Source organism: Ciona intestinalis, unplaced genomic scaffold (assembly GCF_000224145.3).
Source record: "Ciona intestinalis unplaced genomic scaffold, KH HT001064.1, whole genome shotgun sequence".
Classification (NCBI taxonomy): domain Eukaryota; kingdom Metazoa; phylum Chordata; class Ascidiacea; order Phlebobranchia; family Cionidae; genus Ciona; species Ciona intestinalis.
Window position 1 is genome coordinate 2309 of NW_004191385.1, and position 16865 is coordinate 19173.

The window sequence follows — 16865 nt, forward strand, 5'->3', positions numbered from 1 at the left end:
AACCACTGGATTGGAGCAATTGCCGTTAAGTGTCTTTCCCAAGAACACATACGCCCACAATGGTAGCAGCGACGAGCCTTGAATCCATTACCTCTGGGTTACAGGCGGGCGCACTAACCACTTAGCCACGGCGCCGGACTATAATATAGGCTTTATTGGACTGCATCTACAAACGCACACAACAATATACAAAGTGCAAACTAATAATACTGTGCACATATATACAATATACTCCAATCATAGTTGTTCGTTTCACCTTGATTTTTTAGGCAATGTTTCAGATTAAAAACTTAATCAACTACGTCAAATGGTAAAAAGTTTAAAAATTTGAATAATCTATGTTTATTAATTTCATAAAACCATATGTACTTGTTCCAAGGTTACTGAGCGATTTGATTCTCTGCCTTGAGAAATGTGAAGAAGAAAACAAAAATGTTAATATTCCTAAACCGAGATTCATCATCCCTGCTAAACAGATAAATAAATCGTGTCAGTTTGATCACCGATTTAAAGTTATCAAACAATCTCCCCATGAAGTTAACTTGATAGCAAAAGCAAAATGTGGAAGTTTTAACTGGAATGCTGATTTCCGTTTTCCACTTCCCATCACACAAGGTAAGTTGATTATATGATTGTTGACTTGCATCAATGGTGCAAAGGTGTCAATAGTTTCTTTATTGGTGCTTCCAATTTCAGATCAGCAGCAGCCCGTTCAACCAAATATCCAGATCGGCAACGTTACTGGATCCACCATTCTTGCTGGGTCTACCGTTACAAATTCTGCGGTGGCATGTTCTGATACCAATATACAACGAAATAAAAGTTCTAACCAAACCACCAACGTCACTGGTTCCACCATTGTTTCTGGAGTAAACCAAACAAACTTTGCGTTGTTAAGTTCCAATATCAATCAACAACAAAACTCTGATGTCAATCAACAACAAAACTCCGATGTCAATCAACAATAAAACTCTGATGTCAAAAAAACAACAAAACTCTGATATCAATCAACAACAAAACTCCGATGTCAATCAACAACAAAACTCCGAGGTCAATCAACAACAAAACTTCGATGTCAATCAACAACAAAACTCCGATGTCAATCAACAACAAAACTCTTCGCAGAAGAATGTAAAAAATTGACTTAGAAGTTTATTTCTTGTTGCTTATCAATGATAGTACTAAACCCTCAATGCCGCATGTGCATGGTGTGAGACACCTTATTAGTTGGATTGGTTGGTGACCTTTACACACACTTTTCTTCAAATTACATTGTAACTTGTTTATTTAAATATGAACAACTAAATGGGAGTTCATAACTAATGCCCTTTTTACTTCTTTGACACACCTTTTATCCAACGCGTGTTTTATTAACTTTTGTTTTGGTGTTAATTCCCTTTTCTTCGTTGTTTTTTTGTTCTTCGTTATTGTATTCGAATGGATAAATAAATTTTTATGTTTTAAGTGACACCAGGGTGTTTATTTGCGGACTCAGTGTGAAACACATTAAATATAGTTTTAACAGGAACTTCTGCTATTTTTATAATACGAACAAATACCTGCTTTTTTATAGGCTCTTTTGTTTTAAATATTTGGTCAACACTGCAGTTTGAAATATTTTGGCAGAATGCTTTGATGTTTCGCTTCCAGATTTATTGCGTTTAAAAGTTAAATGTAAAAAAAAACTGATTTGTTTGTAGTTACCGTGTACGTTGTTGGCTGCTTAAGAATATATTTATATATTAACAACCGTGGCGCTAGTGAAGAATCTTCCGCAACGTTACACAACAGGCTGAACGTTAGGGTGTAGTTTCGGTTTTGGGGGAAAATTTTTCACTAAAAAGGAATCCTCCACAACGTTAAAGTTCGCAGGCTGGTGGAAAGTGTTAGAGGTTATAGTAGTTATTATGGGTTGAAGGTTTGTAGTCTAGATTCTATAGCAGGGACATAGGGGGGAGGATTCTACACTAGCAGCAAAGTATTTGTATTTGTAATAAAATATAAAACGGTAGCCCGATTGAAAATATAGTTTTGGACCTTTGGTTTTAATTGATTGTTAGGTTATAGGGTAGTTATGAGTTCATTGGCAGAAAAGTGTTTGTATTTGTTCAAAATAAAAATATATAAAATGTTAGGCTGATTGGAAATATAGTTTAGTTTCAATAAGTTAATTGTTAGGGTTATTGTTAATAAATGTTGACCCAACCCCCCAACCTATATATTCCACCCCCATAGTGTGTTAGGTTAGCTTTCGATGCCTTTTTCATCAAATCCTCGTCGATCGGGAAGTTTAACCGACATCAGGACGAGGATAATCACTGAACCGTGGCAAAACTTCTTCAATATTGAAGATACAATCGGAAGGTTCGTTGTGATGTCATAATATCTATGTTTAATATAAAATAACCTGATGGAACTTTTAATGTTAATTTAATTTATTTTGTCAATAATTATATTTATAAAATAAATTAGTTAAAACTTCTCCTTTTTTATATTTAATTTGCGATATGACTTGTTATGTATATACAGTCAATATTCTTCCGATTGTGTTACCACTCCCCTATATAGTGACATCATAATGGGATTTGAAACATAATCATTATTAATATTATGTCATAATGTGTCAATCTTAATTACACCGGTCAATACTTTATTGTTATAACATAATCACCATTTTGTTCACTCTATGATGTCATAATCACTTGTATGACTCACAGAGGAAAGTTTGCTGTCGTGAAGAAATGTGTCGAGAAATCAAGCGGCCGAAGATTTGCCGCGAAATGCATCCGTAAACGACGTCACTGTCGCGATTGCACGCCGGATATTTTCCATGAGATCGCTGTGCTCGAAATAAGCACCCATCATCCACATCTGATCAATTTATATAAAGTTTATGAAACAACAACTGAAGTCACTCTTATATTGGAATAGTAAGTATTAAACAAATAACAGATGATATGTTATGTAATAAATTATATTGATAAAGTTCGTAGTTGAACATATTTAACTACAAATAACTAGATTGTTTAATTTAAATACCATGTTATGATTATAAACCTGTTATTATGACATCATAATGGTCTACAGCGCTGCTGGTGGCGAGATTTTCGATCATTGCATCGGAGTGAAAGATCCGTTCAATGAAACAACGACGAGAAGATTGTTGCAACAAATATTGGAGGCTGTTGATTTCCTTCATTCAAACAACATCGTGCATCTTGATCTTAAAGTGTGTTTACTTAATTTTGCTGCCATTGTTGTCGTATGTGTGGCAAGACACTTAACGGCAATTGCTTCAACCCAGTGGTCACTGATGGGTTGTTTAATTCGTCAGCCATACAGAAAAACAATCACCCACAAAGTTACATACGTGGTAACTTGTAAGCGGGCACGAGGTGTATAAAACAGAACGCCTGTGTTATAACGACTGTTGTTGAGGATAAATAAGTTACATACTTGGTAACTTGTAAGCGAGCACGAGGTGTATGAAACAGAACACCCGTGTTATAACGACTGTTGTTACCCCACCATGTGAGGATAAATAAGTTAAATACGTGGTAACTTGTAAGCGGGCACGAAGTGTATGAAACAGAACACCCGTGTTATAACGACTATCATTGCCCCGCCATGTGAGGATAAATAAGTTAAATACAATCATTGTTATGCTACTTGATTGAAGTTGCCCCCATGCAAGATATTGGTGAATAATGTAAAAGTAATGCTTGATGACATCATAATAGATATAAATATCCATTATGACACATGATGTGTCACAGCCACAGAACATTCTCCTTACCGAGGGAGGAGTGGACGGCGATATTAAGTTGGTTGACTTCGGTTTGTCAAAGATCCTCGCTCAAGAAATTGAGATTCGTGAAATTCTTGGCACGCCTGATTATGTTGGTGAGTGGTTATGCTTCAGTAACTGCAATGAAATGATTCTCATGGCTTAAAGAACCAATGGACCTGGTTCTTATGATCAAGAATAAGAAACATAACTGACAAAAAAGTCTAACGAATAATTTGCTAAGTGAATTGTATTCGCCTAAAATGGCAGCATCGGTCTTTTATTGAAACCTTTATGACTCAATAATGACTTATGACATCATAATGCATGATTGGCATTTATGTGCTTGTTATTATGACATCATAATTACTGTTGCAGCTCCTGAAGTCTTGAATTTTGAACCAATCAGCACGTTGACCGATATCTGGTACGGTTATTAATATTTAATTTAAGTTTTATTGCAAAGAAAAGTTTTAATAAAATATAAATTGTATTAAAATATTGCAACCATAGTTTTACAATACATTGGTGTGCAGGCTTACTGTACAATATTCAAACTTAATAGTTTCCATTTATTTATTTTCCTACAAATATTTCCCGAAGAGTAATATTTTGTTTTGAATAAAGTTTTATTTCTTTTAATAAAATTCCCATCTTCCTGTTCAATCATCTTTAACATTGTAGTTAGTTGGTCACTTTGAATCAACTTGTTAATGGTTGTTACTTGTGTGTGATGTCAATAATGGACATTGTTACAACCCATTGTTTACATTATGACATCATCATGACATCATTATAGGTCATTAGGCGTGGTTTGTTACGTGATGTTGACGGGAGTCTCACCTTTCTTGGGCGATAATAAGAACGAGACATTAATGAACGTGACAACGGGGGTTCTCGACTTTCCCGATGATTTGTTTAAATCGAAGAACGCAGCGTGTAAAGACCTCATGACAAAGATGTTACAACGAGATCCATCGTAAGTGTTGTTGGTCGATATAACGTTGTTGTCATACATAATGTTTCTTCTGATGTAAAAGTGAAACATAATGGCGATATACGTTAAAATATATAATGAAGTTTTATTCTGCTTCTGTTGTGGCATATGATGCTGCAGCATAATGCCAAACATAATGTTTAAATATAGATAGCTTTTGTGTCGGCCCCCCACAGTTGTTACGAGGCGTATTATTAGAAACAGCTGTTTGGTTGGCGAACTGAAGCAATTGTTGTGTGTGTTTTGTAATCTGTTTAACATTAGCTTATGTTGCTAAAATAAAATATTAATTTTATGTTGCTAACATTTTGTCTGCAGATTGGTGATACATTACCAGGGTATATTATTAGTATTACACAATATTGGAATTTATAATGTTTTGATAAATTTTGTAATTTTTTTGGTAAAACTTTATTTAAATATTTAGTTGGTTAAGTAATGTGTGGGAATGTGGCAGAGGATATTATGACATCACACCATTTACTATGGCGCTTTATGACATCATATCCTGTTTAACGCAGGATGCGAATAAACGCGCGGGAATGTCTGCAACACCCGTGGTTGGTCGGATCCGTTCATCCACGAGATAATATTCTACCGATACAAGATGAAGTGTTTCCCGTAGATGTTGTGTCTGGCAACACTGGATCTGGCAACACTGGATCTGGCAACACTGAATCTGACAACACTGAATCTGGCATCACTGGATCCGACATCACTGGATCTGGCAACACTGAATCCGGCAACACTGGATCTGGCAACACTGGATCCGGCAACACTGAATCTGGCAACACTGGATCTGGTAACTCTGAAACTGGCAACACTGAATCTGGCAACACTGGATCCGGCAACACTGAATCTGGCAACACTGGATCTGGCAACACTGGATCCGGCAACACTGAATCTGGTAACACTGGATCTGGCAACACTGGATCCAATGCCACCACTACAATTAACGGAAATGGAACAGACATGAATAGCAACTTGCTTCATTCCACCAAAGCTGGTGAGTTGCGTACCACACATGAGGATAAGGAAAACTCACTCAGCCCCCCAAACTCACTCAGCCCCCCAACCCACGACAAACCACCCACCCAACATGAAGAACAATCGAAGTTGTTTCCAGTTTCCCCAAAACAAAGCACTAAACGTCGAAGGTGTGATTTTATTAAAAGTGATTCGAACACTGTCCATGTATATACCTCTGCGACAACATCGACGCAAACTACTTAATTTGCCGGCAATGTTCGCAAAATATTTGGTAAAAATGTTCAATTTATTACGAACTATTTATTATTTCAACATATTGCACAATAATGACATTCGTCCAAAATTAGTAACTTTTTTATGAAACACGTAGAGCTACCCCCACCCTATTAAACACGTGTTCGCAAACCAAAGTGATTTTCCTGATTGTTTATTTTTTAATCCGCTGACATTATTCACCGATTGCGAGTTTTATTGATTTTTACTTTTCGCACATTCCAGTTTTACCCCACACACACGCGCAGGGTTGTTGATATTTTTCCACCAAACTTAATGCTGGCATTGAGTGGGTTTATTACAACTAACTTTGTGTGATGACATTAAATTTATATTTAAATCTTGTGGTGTGATAATGTGATCTATGATATCATAGAAACTACTATGAGGTCACAATGGATAACCAGCCATGTAATTGGGTAGCTAGCAGTTTGACTACATGTGACATGATATAGGTTTAGGTTGACAGTTTGGGGTAAGAATGCTCAACAGAGGATACTGGGTTCGAAACTTGATGTTGCCATTGTTGTGGTGCTTGGGTAAGCAAACTTATGACACACATTATGTGTTGGGCGATGCAGGTACCACCAACATGGTATAATAAAGTTAATACAAAGAGATTAAAACCAATTTATCTCTTTGGTTAATATGAATACCTCATTCACAAATATTTCAGTTTAGATATCAAACTTTGTTTTAATCAGGATGTTATTTAAGGTATTCGAAATTAGATTAAACCTCGCATTTTATGAAGTAATATTCAACACATAGTTTTGTGAAAACGTTTAATATTTTAAAATACATTACTTCCCGATACGACTACATTATTTACGTATGTAGCGTCCTTGTGTGGCAGGTATTCTAAATGCAACCGTCCACACAGTGGCGGTAGAGTATCATTATTAAATTATAAAACTGGGTGAACTTTCAATCAACTTTAATTCGGCAACTTACTTAATATATTCGGGAACAGCCAGTTAGACCACGCCCGTGATAAGATATCTGGGTTCTATTCCTTCAAGCGCGTATATTGTGTAATACTAAACAGATGTAACTATCTATCATAAAGTCAACACGCCCTTTTTTGTTCATAAACATCAAGTATGGCCGACAGTCTATGTTGCCAATGTTAACATTTCGTGACGTCATATGGTTAATGAGGTAACTTCCGGTATAGATGGCTGACCATTTTCCTGTGGAGGCAGTTATATATGTCATGTCACATATAGTAATGTTGTAGGGTAAGGTTTTAGATTTTTAGAATATGTTACTTAAAAGCATTTATTTTTAAGTAAGTTTAATAGAACCTACTGTAAAATAAATGTAGCAGTTATGGCCCTAGTGAAGAATCGTCTTGTATATACGTTACATATTAGGGGGAAAGTGTTAGAGGTTGGTAGTTAGGGGATAACGTGGGGGAGGATTCTTCACTATAACTTCTTAGCGTTTGAGATATTTTATGATTGTTGACGTTTTATTTCTCTTGACAGTGTTTGTATCTTTACGGTGTGTTTCCATTTAATGTATTTGTGACATCATCAGTGACATCATGGATAACCTTGATGACGTATTGGGAGATCTGCTTGGTGAACTTGAGGGTTTGACGCAGGTATGTCTCGACAGCGAGCATGAGGTGTATGGATACGCCATGTGTATCGAAGTGAGCATGAGGTGTATGAATACACCAGCAGTATAACTGCAGCTTACCATATTTGCCCCAAGTCGCTGTTTACCCGCAATGGGGTGAAACAGCTTTATCGGTCGTGCACACGGGAGCGATACTAATGTATCCAACTTAATCTGTGGAAACATTGGTGGAAGTTCCGCATGTTTATCATGGGTAATGTAACGATTGTTTACGTCATAATAACTTGGATTCTTGTATCATGAACAACGATTTGTGTTTCATTCGATAATTAAAGTTTTCGTTTATAATTCTTACATTTTGTTTTCCCAGCAACTTGAAGATGGCCCACCAACCAAACCAACCCAACCGTCCCATCCTCCCCCGCCCCCAAATAAACCAATCGCAAACAAGCCTCCTCCACAAAGTAAGTTGCTTATGATGTCACAGAAGGAATTGTTGCTCAAACAATAATTATTATTGAATTATAACCAGGTTATATGAGTTATTGATACCAAATTTATCTGCCACTTATTTACGCAAAGATATTTTGACACCAATTTTAATGAAGACAAAGGTTTATTTCTTAGTTTGTAAACGCCATGTTGTAAAAAATACCTGAACCAGCTGACGTTTACGAAGCTGGCATCCAATAACTGTGTCGCCTGCTACAGCTGTATACAGAGTCAGTCACCGTGTTTATTGAATAGTATTCAATCAGGGTAATCCCCCCATTACATATATCAAGTAACGATCACTTATGATGTCATAATGTCCATAGTTCCCCACAAAGAAGACATCGACCTTAATTCAATGCTCGATGATCTTTGTTTATTTGAAGAAAATTTAGCGAGTCAGACAATTGAAGGTTTGTGTGTAACAATGGCTATTGTTGTTGTTTCCTTCAATGATTGTGACATCATAATATCAATTGTGATGTAACACGTGGAAGTCATAATATTGTTGGAATATATTTAACATTATGATGTCATAGACACCCATTTACGAGGGAACCCAGTGTTGCGAGACAAATAAATATCAAATACTTTCATTACTTAAACCATAATGAATGGCATCACACCCCACTATCTGTTGGTGTATTTTTGTAAGAGCCGTGATACGCCATTTCACTGAATAAGCAACTATTTTAAAAAACAAGTGTTTTGAATGTTTGCTCTTTATATTGGTTGATTGTCGCGAATGAACAACCCTGCTTGGATTTATCTACAAGCCAGATGTTGTAGAACATATGGCTCGCGCAGCATAATAGTGACTTCTGCTTTGTTTGGTTTTATTCAATTACCCCAAACATGGTAGCAACGTTTGAACCAAAGGAACATTCCATTCCCCAGATACCAACAAACCAAGCAATACAGGTCGAGATAGTTTGCCGAGAGATTTCGATGACGGGGGTCAAAAGGTGAGTGTGATGTCATAATTATGTTATTGTGTCAACAATTAGTTTGGTAAAACTTACGGAAGTTAATGTATTTTTTGGCAGAAATATTTAAATATATGTAAATGTGAAATCAGGCTTGCAAACATACTGCAGTTATGAGGCTTGTGTAGTTTAAATATAATTTGCCATCATCTTACAAAACCTTTTTACAAACAAATTATAATAGTATGGTTTATACAAAACTAATTAACAGCAAAGCAACAATTGTTAATATAATATAGACGTTAACATATTGTCAGGGTGTGGATTGTAATGTTACCTCATGTTTGTAATGGAATAAATATTTAAATATGGGAGAAAGTGGTTCGGAATGTTACATCATATTTGTTGGCCAAATATTGTAAAGATTATTCAGATTTTATTCATTGTTTGCCTTGTAAGGTGAAGTCCATGCGTATGTTATACACGGTGTAGCAGTGAACAACATCTCATGTGTATGCATGGTACATGATATACAACGTATTGATCAAAAGTATCAACATAATCCCCACGATATTATAATTGTTAGGGACAACAATAATATTATTATTTATCACCACAGTTGATCAAATGTTGTTCCAGTTTAACATTATATGAATGATACGTACATACTCTAATATAACACATAAATACATTATATCATGAAGCATTGTGTTCCAGTTCAACAAGATGTAATTTAAGTCATCATCCCAACATTATATAAATATCGATATTAACAATATAATGATAGATATTGAATTAACTTTATCATAATAAACATATTTGTAGTTGATCAATATATAATACATGCAACATGTGTAATGAACAACATCCCAACAAATCAAATGTAATATTTGTGTTAACAGTAACAGTGTTGTCACTTACACGTACCATTGCCCAGTTTAACAATATATGTTGACATGTATGTGTACATACATACTGTATGTCGTATATTGACCCCACTTTTCCCTCACCCAGTTCAACACCCTCAAGCGAGCGGGGCAAGGTGAGAAGAGTTTCACCCACGGAGGGTTCGTTAATTACCACGACGACAACGAAGATATTTCACTGGAGGGTTTAACGAACGATATCGAGCAAGAACAATCGAAACAACCCGGGATAACGGAGGAAGAACTCGCGACGTTGTCTCCGGTAACTTATTGTTGTGTATAAGTTTGTGTTATTTCTATGTTATATTTTTGGTTTTCATTTTTATGTTTTATTTATGTTATCTTTATGTTGAGCATGTCATATTTTATTTCTTCGTTCGAATGAAGGTTCTGCTTGAACTCGATGGACTCGTTAACTCGTTGTGTCAATCGCCACCTGCCACCCCAATACCTGCCACATATCCGTCCAACAAATACACACCCCCCATGACCCCAACAAACCCCCAACACCCCCCTATCCCCAACAAACCCCCAACACCCCCCACACACAATAACACACCCCCCACCCCACAAGAACCAACATTCAAACCCCCCCTCCCCAAGAAACCCAAACCGCCCCCGAAACCAGTAAGTGAACATTATATACATGGTGGATATGATGGTTGCATGATAATGTGTTCTTAGCATGTTCATCATATGGAGGATACACATCCACATAAAGATCCAACACCTGATGAACCTCCAACACAAATAGACAACATCAGCGTAACGACGACAACATCGTCCGTGTCAGATGTAGATTCAGAAACTTCCGGTCCCAATATGGGTCCCAACATAATGGGTCCTAACGTAACAGGTCCCGCTTCCGAAACAAACAAACTCGTTTACGACGACATCTCAAAACTTGAGGAAAAATTAAACCTTGTTGAGAATTTGGACGGAGCTGAAATGTCGGTTGTAAGTCAACCATTGCATGTTCTTGGTTTGTTTATGTTATTTTAAGTTAATTTTGTTGTTTCAACATATTCGTAAAACCTGGTGTTATGACATCATGAATATGCGATTGTTATTCTACTATGATGTCACAGGAGGAAAGAGAAGAGCGGATAAAGTCGGAGAAAATGCGAGAAGCTCTTGAAAAGATGAAAGAAGCAAGGATACAAAAGGTGGGTGTGATGTCATAATCATCTTTGTAACAGTGTGTGTTCTATTTGGGTGAGATCGTACAGTAAGGCATGTCTTGGAACGTGGGATATAGGCCAGAATTGACCTGTTACCCCAACATCTAGTGTGGTACAACCCATTAGTGGCCACTGAGTTGAAGCAATTGCTGTTTCTTGCCCAAGTACATATATGACCTCAGTTACAATGTAAACACCCAACCAATGCCCTGTCATGGTTGCATTGACGGAGGTTTGTCGTGATATTTAAGGTGACGTAGATAATATAAGAAGCACCCGGTTAATAATATTCAACTTGGGGTGAACAAGATTATGTTTAGTTTGTGGTGAAAGTCTACAACAAGGACGATAGTTCGAAGACGGTTGTGATCGACGAACGGATGACAGTTCGTGTTGTGATGAAACAATTGATCGAGAAGAATCATTATGACACGTCATCTAACTGGGCGCTTATTGAAGAATTGCCCAGTTTGTTTATGGGTGAGTTTGGGGGTATATAAGGTGGGGAAAGATGGGACACTATATAAATAAAAAAACGTATCCTCACAACTCCCATAGACTGTTGTTAATTTTAAAACACGATCAGGATATTTGGATATTATGCGTTAAAGGTGTCTCATCTTACCCCACTCTACTAAATACCAATATCTTACTTACTTTATATAAAGTGTTCTTTTTATATATATATATAATATCTTGGCTGTTTCCCCTTGCTTGGTCTGTTTCCTAAATTTAACGCAATATTAAAGATTACAAAATGAACAACTTTGCTTAAGATTTGTATGATTAGACCGAATGTTCGAAGAACACGAGAAACCTTGCGAGATTATGACGCATTGGACGCGAGATACGACCAACCAACTTCGATTTGTGGAACGTAAAGATAAATATGCTTTGTTTAAAAATCCGCAGGTAACTTATTTATGAATCAACATATTTATGTTAGGTGGTCGCTGATGTGGAGTTTGATATTTTGTCTATCAGAAAAAAGTGTCTGATTGACTCTGACCTAAGAAAAAGTCCTGGCTTCCTTAAGAGAGTCATTTGCGACTTATAAGTTCAATTTAGACCTTTTTCTTGTGTTGGTTCTGCTGTAACATACATACCCTGTTGTAAGTCTGAAACTTCCTGAGATGGGTTGGAGGTTTCTTTCAAACACGAGGGGCATCATATGTTGTGTATTGGGTTGGTTTGGTTGCAATTATAATTAGTCATAATTAATTACTTTATTATCATCTGGTTGTAATTTATTTTAATGAAGCAATTTACTCATCAAACAACAACAGATGTTTCTGTTGCATTATCAGTGAAAAGACTGAATAGACTTGCTGAAACATCTGTTATCGAATAATTATGTTTATGTCCCAGCATTACCTGTTAAGCCAATCGGACAACCAGGATCAAATGCAAGAACGACATAAGCAGACATTACTTGAGGTGAATATTTCAATTTTTATTTTAACCAAATGAAATGTCAACACACAAATCGAAATATTATAATCCTCAATAAATTACACCAGACATAACATGTATATTAGCCATGCCTTTGTAATGCGCAAAATAATAACCAACTAATTCAACACTTTAAATAAAATCATTATAACATTATTAACATGTTCATCGTGTTATAATGCTTGTTTAACCTCTTGTATATTTTTAACCCAAGAGTTTCAACCCCTGCTAGTTGTGCCAGATGTTCATGTTATTACTGATGTAACTTGTATAATAATTATTACATATTATGATCGTTTTTCTAATAAAACATTTTTCCCCAGGAGTTTTTCTCGGGCAAAGGTCCAAGTTCAGGCGTGCCAGAAGTTGAGGGCTTCCTTCATATTAAAAGTGAAGGAAAGTCATGGTCGCGTAAATATTGTGTGTTACGTTCATCGGGGTTGTATGTTAGCAAGGGTGGGGAACCTAAGAAAGGGAAGAAGGTGGGTTGTGGTTGCTTGTGATATATCATGTGTGTGGCTCCACGTAATGTAGTTGTTGTGTTTGCTTCCAAGTAATACTGTGTCCTCATATTTCACACAAGTATGAAAACTGTTTTAAAACAAAGATTGGTTTAGTTATTCACGAAAGTATATGATTATGTTACTAAGTGAGTCGGTACTTATCAAACTGTAAGTTGCCCTGATGTCCTTGCAGCAGCTTTAGTAATAAAGTTTCGGGATTCTTATATCGCTTGTTTTGCGATCATCCCGTTAGTATTTCCAAATGTTTTGCACGTAAATGTTTGCCAACCGATATAACTATAGTATCGTTGGTAAAAATGCAAATGGTTTTGATTTCATTGCAAACCAATATTTTCTTAAATATTCCGTAACACAAACCTGATGTATTATGACGTAACAATTAAGGTTTCCGACCTCACTTGTCTCATTATGTTCGAACAATCGTTATTATACCTCGGACGTGGTTGGAAGAAAAGATTTAAATCTCCGTTTGATTATGGGTTCGCACTAAAGGTATTGTGATGTCATAATTATTGTTGATTGTGTGCGAACAATAGATTTAGGTAATTATTATAAAAACATCATTATCCTCTTGTATTGTTAGATTTAAATGCATGGAAAGTTGTGAGTATTTTGGTAACCAGGTGTTAGTAATACATTACATATATGGGCGATGGTTTAGTATGTTGTATTCTATATGGGTGAGGTTCTAGCTTAGGATTTAAAGCCAGATTTGGAAAGTACGTTCCTGTCTATGTATATGTGTGTTCGTTGTATTATAATGCTCTTTATCACCATCTAGAGACCAGAGTTCCAGATAAAATCGAAGCACATAAAATATCTTTGTTGTGAAGATTTTAAATCCTTGATGAGGTGGACGGTTGGTATACGACTCGCTAAGGTGGGTTGTAGGGGTAAAGGGGGGTTGGGGGGTAAAGGGGGGTGGGGGGTAAAGGGGGTGTTTGTTGTGAGGGTTGGAGGAGAGTTGGCATATGCTGGATTGGAAATTCAGTTTTGCACATGGGATAGTTTTTTAACAATTTTCTTTTTTACGTCTATAATATGTTTTTTGTTTTAAGTACTGCTCTTTTTAAACTATATGGTAATATTTATTACAAACGGTCCACACAAGTTTTCTTCGAAATTGTTGGTGATTTTTACCGAATCAGTGGTTGCATGGGTTATGATGAGTTATGTGTTACAGTACGGGAAACAATTACTCGATAATTACGAGAAGACGAACGAAGACATGAAGTCGCAATCGGTCGTTGCATCGCATTTCGCGTTCAGACAACAACAGATGGGTCAGTAACCTATGTGTGTAACTTGTTTATCCTTGCATGGCGGGGCAACGACAGTCGTTATAACATACACCTCGTCGTTATAACATACAGTTCTGTTTCATACACCTCGTGCCCGTTTACAAGTTACCATGTTTGTAACTTTGTGAATGATTGCTTTCGATTAGTAACAATTGAGTTGGATTAATCTTCGTTAAATGGCCAACACAACACACTACAATACAAAGCTTATCCTCCATAGAATCTGCGGCGAATAAATCCCCAAAGAAAGTCGATCACAACAAACCAAGTAACCCAACGAGGGGCATGGGGGTTAAGAATATATTCGAAGGAGCGTGGAAGCGAGCCGAGGCCGACGCTCCTTTGCCTACTGAGGTAATCTGTGCGTGGCCACCATGTTTTAAAATTTTAGTAAAATCTGGGGTGACACTGGTAAAATGCAGTAAACTTATCCCATAGTTGTCAAACATAAGAAACATTCAAAAACCAAGATGAAATTTCACCTTTATTATTGATCGCATGCTTTTAGCTGTATGCTTGTTTGTATCTCATCCCTATTATTGTTTATTGTTGTTGACATCCAGACCACACAAGTCCACACCGAAGATCGGAATCAATCCAACGTAACTCGAGCAAAATCCGTGTGGAAACCCAACAAGAAGTCGACGAATTGGTGGGACCTTGAGGAGGACCAACAGGTGGGAGGGTTGTGGTCTATATGGGTCACCATATGGGTGCAGTTCTTGTAAGAGGATAATTCTGGGATTAAGGTCAGAGTTGACCCGTCACCCCAACACCCGGGATTCTACAACTTATTATTAAGCAGTGGCAGCAATGAGCCTTGAACCCGATATCCTTTGGTCACAATACCCAACACTTATATTTAACCAAACATCTTGTATTTACAGGAGGATGAGATGCCTGAACCAACCCAACAAACACAAGGTATTTATATTGTTTCTATGTTCCACCTACTTAACCACATAAATACTTTGGTTGCAGCTCCACCATCACCCCCCATTCCCCCACCAGCGGAAGATCTCCCCCCACCCCCACCCATGGGTGAATACGACATGCCCCCGCCACCCATGGACACCCAATATTACCCCCCTCCTCCTCCACCAGGCAACAAACCCACATTCATGTCGTACGGGGACCCCCTACCCCCACCACCCCCTCCAGCAGGGGGAATGCCACCCCCACCTACCATGTCAATGCCCCCTCCTCCCCCAGCGACATCAATGCCGCCCCCACCCCCCCTTAAACCCTCCAAGAAACCCCCGCCCCCGCTGCCACAGAAACATAATTACAGCAACAACAACAACCACCTCCCACGACACGATTCTCTAGAGGACGACCCCCCACTCTTCCAACCCCCGCCCCCATTCAAACCCTCGCCCCTCACATGTTATTATTCCAACTTAACTTATTCATCGGACGACTTCCCCCCACCCCCACCATTCGTGCAACATCTAAAGGTGAATGTTTGGGAAATATTATGATTATTATAAAAGTGTAACAAATCATCTGACGGTTGTTGTGTGTCGTTGTATGACAGACGAAACATAAAATTCAACAATTGCCAGAAGATAATACAAATATGTTTCAGTGCAAACATGGCAGCTCGTGTGTAAGATACCACTATGTTGGTGTCATAACTGACCAGAAATCCTTGTTTGATTCATGTATTATATTATGATAATAACAACAAATATATTGAAAGGAATCATTCGCCGGTGTTAACGAGGCTGGTTCAAATCTTCCAACCAAGAATATTCTTTCGCAAATTAAATCAAAATCACCGATGAGGTAAATATTGGGTAATTAATGTTGGATACCGTAAGGTTAAATATGGAGTGGCTAACTCTGGTATCGTCTGTTTTAATCACTCAACATTTGAGGTGCGTGTGCATATCAGATTAACACTTTTTAAGTTGAAATATCAAAAACTGCTGTAATAGTTATAAATAAAATATGAATTTTCAGTTCTACTTCTTGCCATTTTACAAAATGTGTGTTTTTATCAAATGTTGTTAAACCCCAAACCATGTGTTCTGCATGAATTTGATTCGCGGTGATTTTTCAAAAAACTTTTCCCGTTTCTATATATTTTCGTGCGTTTACTTCTTGATGCCAAAGCTTATACAACTTCAACGCATCTCTGCCTCCCCTGCAATTACTAAACATGGGTGCTTATGTAGTTAAATATGATGATTATACAGGTTTGGGCTTGGTAAGCGAGCCCCACCTCCTCCTCGTAGAAACGCTGGCACGCGACTCTCATCAAAGAAACGTTGAATATTTGCATGGCAGCTCATCCTGACACTTATCCATGTGCAATGCACTGTTACTTGCACTATACTTGTTTTTAGATGTTCCATTCTATGTGTAAATATGTCAACATGTAATCTGGATTAAATATACAGTGAATGTCGTAACTTGATGGTTCT

The 16865-nt window shown here is 37.3% G+C and overlaps 4 protein-coding genes and 1 non-coding gene across 8 annotated transcripts in view; 4 read left to right on the forward strand and 1 right to left on the reverse strand.

Moving 5' to 3' along the window:
- LOC104266326 overlaps positions 1–1464 on the forward strand; it is a gene marked incomplete in the record, with an annotated part of 3766 nt that extends 2302 nt beyond the window's left edge. Inside the window, 1 exon segment of the mRNA XM_009862211.2 lies at positions 1230–1464.
- LOC108950819 lies at positions 165–1236 on the forward strand. Its single transcript, XM_018816914.2, has 3 exons — positions 165–615; positions 697–899; positions 1093–1236. The coding sequence occupies exons 1-3, from the start codon at positions 339–341 to the stop codon at positions 1141–1143; spliced, it is 531 nt and encodes a 176-aa protein (XP_018672459.1). The 5' UTR covers positions 165–338; the 3' UTR covers positions 1144–1236.
- Positions 1465–2199: 735 nt separating the features above from the next.
- LOC100187314 (serine/threonine-protein kinase 17A-like) lies at positions 2200–6390 on the forward strand. Its single transcript, XM_018816917.2, has 7 exons — positions 2200–2364; positions 2718–2930; positions 3088–3229; positions 3777–3903; positions 4166–4214; positions 4587–4766; positions 5306–6390. The coding sequence occupies exons 1-7, from the start codon at positions 2255–2257 to the stop codon at positions 6015–6017; spliced, it is 1533 nt and encodes a 510-aa protein (XP_018672462.1). The 5' UTR covers positions 2200–2254; the 3' UTR covers positions 6018–6390.
- Positions 6391–7525: 1135 nt separating this feature from the next.
- Positions 7526–16853, forward strand: LOC100184929 (amyloid beta A4 precursor protein-binding family B member 1-interacting protein-like). 4 transcript variants are annotated; one of them, XM_026839875.1, is made up of 21 exons: positions 7526–7656; positions 8005–8098; positions 8453–8539; positions 9024–9091; positions 10067–10240; positions 10366–10605; positions 10663–10935; positions 11067–11144; positions 11480–11639; positions 11950–12071; positions 12528–12596; positions 12935–13093; positions 13520–13627; positions 13917–14015; positions 14319–14418; positions 14657–14790; positions 15000–15113; positions 15324–15360; positions 15418–15893; positions 16139–16224; positions 16638–16853. In XM_026839875.1, exons 1-21 carry the CDS (start codon positions 7597–7599, stop codon positions 16711–16713), a joined length of 2814 nt encoding a protein of 937 aa, XP_026695676.1. In that variant the 5' UTR covers positions 7526–7596; the 3' UTR covers positions 16714–16853. The 4 variants fall into 4 exon arrangements, with proteins under 4 accessions (XP_026695676.1, XP_018672460.1, XP_026695677.1 ...); XM_018816915.2 differs by lacking the exon at positions 10366–10605; XM_026839876.1 differs by lacking the exon at positions 8453–8539.
- Positions 12159–12202, reverse strand: mir4171 (microRNA 4171). Its single transcript, NR_034567.1, has one exon. It is a non-coding gene; the product is annotated as a microRNA 4171 (primary transcript).
- Positions 16854–16865: the final 12 nt, after the last annotated feature.

Bases quoted from the DNA above. Each gene is read 5' to 3' on its own strand.
- LOC108950819 (XM_018816914.2), top strand. From the start codon at position 339: ATGTTTATTAATTTCATAAAACCATATGTACTTGTTCCAAGGTTACTG. The intron at 616-696 runs GTAAGTTGATTA...TTCCAATTTCAG, and splicing joins TCCACTTCCCATCACACAAG to ATCAGCAGCAGCCCGTTCAA. The intron at 900-1,092 runs TCCAATATCAAT...CAACAACAAAAC, and splicing joins CAAACTTTGCGTTGTTAAGT to TCCGATGTCAATCAACAACA.
- LOC100184929 (XM_026839875.1), top strand. From the start codon at position 7,597: ATGGATAACCTTGATGACGTATTGGGAGATCTGCTTGGTGAACTTGAG. The intron at 12,597-12,934 runs GTGAATATTTCA...ATTTTTCCCCAG, and splicing joins ATAAGCAGACATTACTTGAG to GAGTTTTTCTCGGGCAAAGG. The intron at 14,016-14,318 runs GTGGGTTGTAGG...TATGTGTTACAG, and splicing joins TTGGTATACGACTCGCTAAG to TACGGGAAACAATTACTCGA.
- LOC100187314 (XM_018816917.2), top strand. From the start codon at position 2,255: ATGCCTTTTTCATCAAATCCTCGTCGATCGGGAAGTTTAACCGACATC. The intron at 3,230-3,776 runs GTGTGTTTACTT...GATGTGTCACAG, and splicing joins TCGTGCATCTTGATCTTAAA to CCACAGAACATTCTCCTTAC. The intron at 3,904-4,165 runs GTGAGTGGTTAT...TTACTGTTGCAG, and splicing joins TGGCACGCCTGATTATGTTG to CTCCTGAAGTCTTGAATTTT.